The sequence below is a fragment of the Mugil cephalus genome, chromosome 4 (assembly GCF_022458985.1).
Source record: "Mugil cephalus isolate CIBA_MC_2020 chromosome 4, CIBA_Mcephalus_1.1, whole genome shotgun sequence".
NCBI lineage: Eukaryota > Metazoa > Chordata > Actinopteri > Mugiliformes > Mugilidae > Mugil > Mugil cephalus.
The window spans coordinates 9,008,799-9,015,666 of NC_061773.1; the positions used below are offsets into that span (position 1 = coordinate 9,008,799).

At 40.5% G+C, this 6,868-nt stretch overlaps 1 protein-coding gene across 1 annotated transcript; it reads right to left on the minus strand.

The window, feature by feature from the left end:
- Nucleotides 1–7: 7 nt before the first annotated feature.
- Nucleotides 8–5,368, minus strand: tarbp2 (TAR (HIV) RNA binding protein 2). Its single transcript, XM_047582020.1, has 7 exons — nucleotides 5,148–5,368; nucleotides 3,922–4,236; nucleotides 3,659–3,728; nucleotides 3,437–3,554; nucleotides 3,118–3,245; nucleotides 2,654–2,849; nucleotides 8–1,522 (listed from the first exon to the last, which is right to left on the minus strand). The coding sequence occupies exons 1-7, from the start codon at nucleotides 5,198–5,200 to the stop codon at nucleotides 1,365–1,367; spliced, it is 1,038 nt and encodes a 345-aa protein (XP_047437976.1). The 5' UTR covers nucleotides 5,201–5,368; the 3' UTR covers nucleotides 8–1,364.
- Nucleotides 5,369–6,868: the final 1,500 nt, after the last annotated feature.

The following is a 6,868-nucleotide window of genomic DNA, read 5'->3' on the forward strand; positions in this document are numbered from 1 at the left end:
GTCGGTAAAATGTACAAAAAAATGTTTTATTCAAAATTTCTGATATGGCAACCAGGCAAAGTGTTCTCCTTCCGCCACACGGAAGTCTGAGCTAAGAACATCGATAGAGTCGTCACCTAAAAGTTATTATTGAAAACCAGCGACTTCCTTCTTATCGCAAACCGAAGAACCCAACGCAGACTGGCCCCTTCAGTTACACCGAGCACCATGACACATGGACAGAAGTGTGATCAGCCTGCAGCGTGAAAAAGACGTGCAAATTATACGCTAGTTTAACTCAGAGAACATGATCTGGAAAGGTATCGTCAGTTTTTAAATGTCACAGTTGGAGTCACAGTCATTTTGGAAGAAAAAAAAAAGATGACAGATAAAATACTGGACACAAACTCATTCTTGAGGTAATAATATGTGAAGTATGCAGTAGCTTTGCCTGATCTTTGACATGGAAAGAGTCGCATGTAACGGTCATAACATGACAACGAGAACAAATGTTTAGGCTTACTGGTCTCCTTGCACTTTCTACACGAACATAAATGTATCTTTGTTCTAACAAGAATGGATTTACAAAACTCCCAACCCAAAGGTCGTGATCTAAAAGAAGAGTTAATGGAGACAATTTAGAGACTTTGATATATGTTCACACGGACAGTTCGTATCAGGGTTTCCATAAACGTTACACTTCCATTTACAGTTCCATTCATAATCTTACACAAAGGTAACCAACATTGAGAACGGCACAAACAGTTTCTGGAGTTTCTAATCAACACACACGAAAATCACACATTTTTCAAGACTCAAGCAAGCTCATCTGTAAAAGGGGCAGTCCTTAAAACAATTGTCCTCTGAATATTCTGCAGAGTCTCTTCTCTCCAGGTCTCAAGCGAATGGCTGATTTTTTTTTTGTTGTTGTTTGTTTTTACCTCCAGCCATGAGAACGGGCATTTGACAAAACACAAATTGATATTTATTTCCCCCGCACTTTTTCATTTCATCAGATTTTGTCTCACTTGTTTTTTGGGACGCTCAGCTGCCTTATGTTTTTATTTTTTAAAACATGGGAAGAGGATGATGTGAAGACAAAAATAGACAAAAAAAATACTGAAATGCATTTTCAAATTATTTGAGACAATAATGAAGAAGTGAGGTTCACTGGCTTTTGGGCAACTACATCTTCACTGGCAACAATCGGACTTAAAAAACAGAACTCCTGGGGTTCATGTGGGGGCAGAAAAAGTCTCCATTTCAAAATCTGAGGTAATCTGAGTTATTTGAACTCATCACAAAAGTGCCTCCGTCGTCCAGAGTGGAGATTTCATGGCGCTGTGTGGTGTCGAGTCTGTGAGGAGGACAATCCGAGAAGCCCGTCATTTCCCACCTGCCATGATTTTGAGGTACTGTAGTGCATTGTAGGCCGCGTTGGCTCGAGCGGCATCTGTGTTTGAAGCAAAGCCGTGGCACACGGTGATTGGCTGCGTGGACAGCTCCACTAAACACTGACACAGGCCACTGAGGCTGCGGTCCTCTGGAAACGAGAGAGAACGTATGCGTTTACAAAGAGAAGAGCGTCTCTGAGGCTGACTTTCTTTTGTCCGACAAGTTTACTCCAATACAGATATTTCCAACACTATTAACGTTTTGGAAATAAGAATGAGAACTGAAAATATCAAATATAATTTTACCTGAAGCTGTGTCTAAACCGTCTACATGTTTGCATTAGAAGAGCACCATAATACACAGATAAGCCACAACATTATGACCGACTACTCTCTGTCACTAGTCCAGCGAATAACAATGATTACACCGGGTATATACATAAAACTGAATTGAATTATCTCATTACCATATAACATGTGGCTAGGATATCCACCAATCAGCCACAACGTTATGACCACTGACAGGCGAAGTACATATCATCGACCATCTTGTAACAATTCGGTGTTTTGCCGTGAAACACTTTGACCTGACACACATGTCGATGTCACTTAGACTTCTACCACCCACCTAGACCAGACCAGGCACCCCCACCAACCGCCAACAGTAACATAGATATGTATTTGAACAGTTATTATATATTTGGCTGCAAATAAATCAAAACAACTTCATTGGTGTTATTTTTTTAGAACATAATTACTTAATTATAATTTTTTACTTCATTTTTAGGACATAATTATTTATTAACCAAATCCAGCACAAAGTAAAGAAGAGGTCATTTTAATGTATGAAGCAAACTTGACAGCAGAGCTGTGAGCTTCAATTCTGGTTCCTCTGTGAAATGCCGCCCACACAGTATATTAAATGCTTCCCCACAAACATGACATGCAGCTGTAGGCTACTTCCTCCACATCGTGAGGACAGTAACAGTAACAGACAGTATGCCATTTGTTTTGTGGCGTGAAATAAAAAAGTCCCCATGACGCTTTGCAAGTCTTTATACTGACAGATAGTGAGAACCTTAATAAGGTTTACCATAAACACAGCAAATGTTCAACCAAATGATCACATTTGCATGCTCTTACATGAAATGCAGCTACTCTTGCATGCAGACAGTGATATCTGTTACAACCTTAACCTCTAACCTCCAGTGGAGCCAGAATGCAGCGCTGAGTAGAACTGAATGAAAACTCAGTCTGGGGGCTGCTGTTCGTGGACTCACCTAGATCCAGGTAACTGACATCGAAACGCTGCTCTGCAGACAGGTCGCTCAGCAAAGAGCAGAAGTTGGAGTCGGAGGGCATGCCTAGGGGGTGGCTACGGAGTTGGAGGATCTTCTCTCCAGCTGAGTTGCGCAGAGAGTCCCATGTGCAGCTGAAGCCTTTGCTCTTTCCTGGCTCAGCTCTGCTCCCAATGTGCTGTGCGGACACATGATAATTTGCATTATCTGCCGGCAATATTCACTTGACATAAAAGCAGAGTAAAATGTATTTTTTTTTAATTTTTGTAAATAATATTTGAAAGAGAATCAACTACAGCAAAAAAAATTTAAGGATGCAATTTAAAAAACAAATGGTAAAAGCAGAGCATTTCATTCTCTGATAACACCAAATAAGAGGATCCTCATAATTTTCGTCATTCAGTATAGTGGTGCACAGAAAAACTTAAATTCTGTTTATGTCTCACCATGTTAAATGTGTCCTCTTCCGTGTCAGCCTCATTACTGGTCCTCAGGTCTACAGGAACATCGTGAATACGCGATAACATCTTAGCTGCCGCATTTCTCTTGGCTAGCTTCTTAGATGTACCACTTCCTGGAGATGAACAAACCACAACAGACTGACTTACTGATTACTCTAACTTAAATAAACCTGTCCCAAGTCAGATCGTAAAAAGTAGTATATATAATTCTCTTTGGCTTATAGCATTATTCCTTAAAGTTTTCATCAGGTACAAAAAACACCTAAAACCACACGCTCTGAGAATAAAACATGATGCAGTGTACCAATTTCTACAAATCTCTCGACTCTGCAGGTCATGGTGAACTCTTTGCGATGTGCTGGACCAGACTCCTGGGTGACCGTGTACTCTGGTAAACGCCATCCTTTCTGCACCACCAATTCCTGGCAAAGAAAGAAAGGAGAAAGAAAGAAGTGTAGATGGCAGAATTCGTTAATATTAAGAGGAAGCCAGCGCCTGACTTCAGTAGTCATCTTTGTTTATTTACCTGCAGAGCCCCTACAGGGTTGCATTCAGACTGCTGAGAAGTGCTCGAGGTCTTCATCTCTGACTGAGAGCTACACCATAGAAGAGGTGGAACAAAACAGAAAAGGAAATAATGAAACCACTAGGGCGTTTATGTTTGCTCTGCAAACACTCTGCATGCAATTCAAATCCATCTGACTAATGACCAGCCTTTTGATAATAATGAAATAGCTGTTGCTGGGCCTAAGAATTTATGTAAATGATCTAAAAACACAGGGCACTGACCTGTCACCATCAGTGGACACATCAACCCCAATAAACCCTTCTACTCCAACACCAACTCCAGCGGGACCTCCAAAGCCTCCCTTGAGCATCTTCAGAGCAGCCTCAGCTGCTTTGTGCTTGGCTGCCTTCTTGCTGGGCCCCTGGCCGGTGCAGCTGATCTCTCCGACGGAGACGCGGAACGTGAAGTTGGGCTGGTGGGCCTGTCCCTCGGCCTTCAGCAGGTCATACACTGGGGTCTTGCCTATCCGCGTTCCATATTCCTGCAGCAGACTGATGGGCGTCTTTCCGGGATTCACAGCCAGCATTTGCTCAATACTGAAGAAAACAAAAAACCCCGTATGGGATGAACAGCCCAGCAAACGTTGACTTCTTTTAAAAGGGATTTTATAAATGCTCTTGAGATCAAGCTGAGGGAATTCTGCCATTGAGATACCATCAGAGACAATTACGTAACATTATTATGTTAGATGAAGTAACCTACACAAAATAATATTGCATACAAAAAAGCAAAAAAAGGTATAAGAAGCAACTGGATTAGGAAAACAGCCAACACAAATCTAAAATAACATGAATAATCTAAGATAACATCTATGAGTTTGTGTATTTAACCTTCCTGCTGTCCTCCAATATTACTAACAAATTTTACCCTCCACAAAATGATTTACATGAACTTGTTGACCAAGTTTTTGTGTCAGGCACTTTGTTTATTTGTTGACTACATAAATAACCCCTTGCTACCAGTGAGTTGACTGTCCCTCTGCTGTTATATTTTGAATGATGAACATTGATTCGGGTCAAATTGACCCAAGGATAACAGGAGGGTAGTGTCTAAATATGCGCACAAATGATCAGTAACTTGTGCTTCATATTGATCCCTAGGCAGTGACCTAAATGTTGTTACTGGAGCATCTAGCTTTGTACATCACAGGCTGATTATCTGTGGAATCACCAGGGTGTCCACGTCACAGTGAATCAACTTGTAATCTGTCCAAAATGTGCATTGCATTTGAGTGTTTACATGAAAGGCAGTTCTAAGCTACTGGATGTCAGCATTATATATTATCTACGATAGTCGACCGTGTGCTGACTAACCTATGGTATCTTATCCTGAATTGATACCAGTAACAGTAGTTTTGTGACATCAGCGGTCCAGTAAATAATAAGCAGAGACATATCTAACTGTCAGACTGTCCTGGGGAGCTAGCTTAGCATATGTGCAGCTTCACCTGGAACCCCCGGAGTTTCTCTTCCAGCTGTCCGATGCTGTCTCGTCGTTCATTCCCTATTTCACGCAGACCGAGCCGATCGGTTTCGGATGGCAAATCGCCCCACCAAAACAGACACCTGCTTTCATTAGATTGTATTTCTTATTTTCCCAGACAGATGATGAGGCAACGAGCAGACGAAGCCCCCTCTGCTCTGCGGCTATGCAATTTCAGGCGCATGGATATGACGTATCGCCTCCCTGGGAAACTCGATCCCTGATTGGTCCAATGGCGCTTGACTTTTTGGCGCTGATGTTTCATTTATGCATTACGGGCAGGGTACCTACGTTTCTACATCCACTGACAGACTGAGGCAAAGTCAAGGTATTTATGTGCATAGCCTGGTGAATACGTGTTTGTTCAGAATAATAGTAAAGTACAAAAGATACGTTAACCAAAGACCACCCACCAACCACCCACACACGGATGCAGTCAACTAAAAGTAATTAAACATAACCAGAAGAAAGACGTATTACGTATCCCTTTCACGGAAGCCAAGCAGATAAGCTTAAGCTTTTTTTTGTCAGAGTAACACATAAAAATAATGGGATAATAAAATATTTAATTACCGAGACTAATTGTGCTCCAGTGCATGTTCCCCTCTCGTTTTGTTGAGTGTAATAAAAGTAATTATCCTACAGTTTATATTGATTTCTGTGTGAAGAAACGTTAGTTGAACTGTGAGTCTGTTTGTTCTCACTTAATTATAGGTTGTCGCAATAAAAGGACATTGGGTTTTTCTTGACAGTTTTTATTCTGGATACTCGTGCAGTCATTTGGTAAGTCTACATTGAACCAGCAGAGGGCGACAGGTAGTCATTGGTCGCCCCATCTGTCGAGTCCTTCTGTCTGTCTGCTGTTAATTGTGTTGTGGGTCATTGGGTTCTCTAGCACCTGTCAACTCCACTACAGATCAACGCGGGTAAATGGAAATGAAAGTGGACTGACCATCATAAAGCTAAAAATGACAGTTTGGATTTTGACAGACCGCAGGATATGCATTGGAAAACCTTTCAGAGTTAAACATCTCTATGATAAATAATAACAGGCATACACATATATATATCAAAACAAATCTAAAAGTTGCTTTGTATGGTAAAATATTTCAGTGCCCAGGCAACTACAGGTGCAACATGAAATAGACAGATCAACGTCGATGTTAATGCACGTCATGTATTTACACCCGTCCCTATTCCTTGTACATTTGTTTATATGCAAATTTTGTAAGTTTTTGCTTATATTACTTTAATTTTACTAGTTTTTAACTTATATGTTTGTATTTTATTAGATTCCTTTTTCTTTTTTTTTTTTTACTTGTGGTTCTCTGTGGTGTTTTTTGTGTGCAGTTGAGTTACTGTGACCAAGCAAATTAACCTGTGGATCAATAGTCTGTCTTAATCTAAAAATACATGTAATATATATATATGTACAAGTCAAAATATTAAAAAAAAATTAAATAAAAGCATAGATTACAACATAAGATGCTGAGACCAACTTTTGTCTTACGTGGGTGTGCTGTGTCAGGGCATGGGAGGATTTCTTGTATGAAATTTAGGTAGGCAATGAAACTGTGCATTTTATATAGTGCACTATAAAATAACAGGCGGACAGCTCTGTTAATGTGATTTCACTGTGTAGTTTGGGTCTTTTTGCCTTTAAATACCTAAAGGAATCATGCAGAC

Coding starts and splice junctions, on each gene's coding strand:
- tarbp2 (XM_047582020.1), bottom strand. CDS start 5,200: ATGAACGACGAGACAGCATCGGACAGCTGGAAGAGAAACTCCGGGGGT. Junction 3,729..3,921: donor GTGTCCACTGATGGTGACAG/GTCAGTGCCCTG, acceptor TCTATGGTGTAG/CTCTCAGTCAGAGATGAAGA. Junction 1,523..2,653: donor TGTCAGTTACCTGGATCTAG/GTGAGTCCACGA, acceptor TCTCGTTTCCAG/AGGACCGCAGCCTCAGTGGC.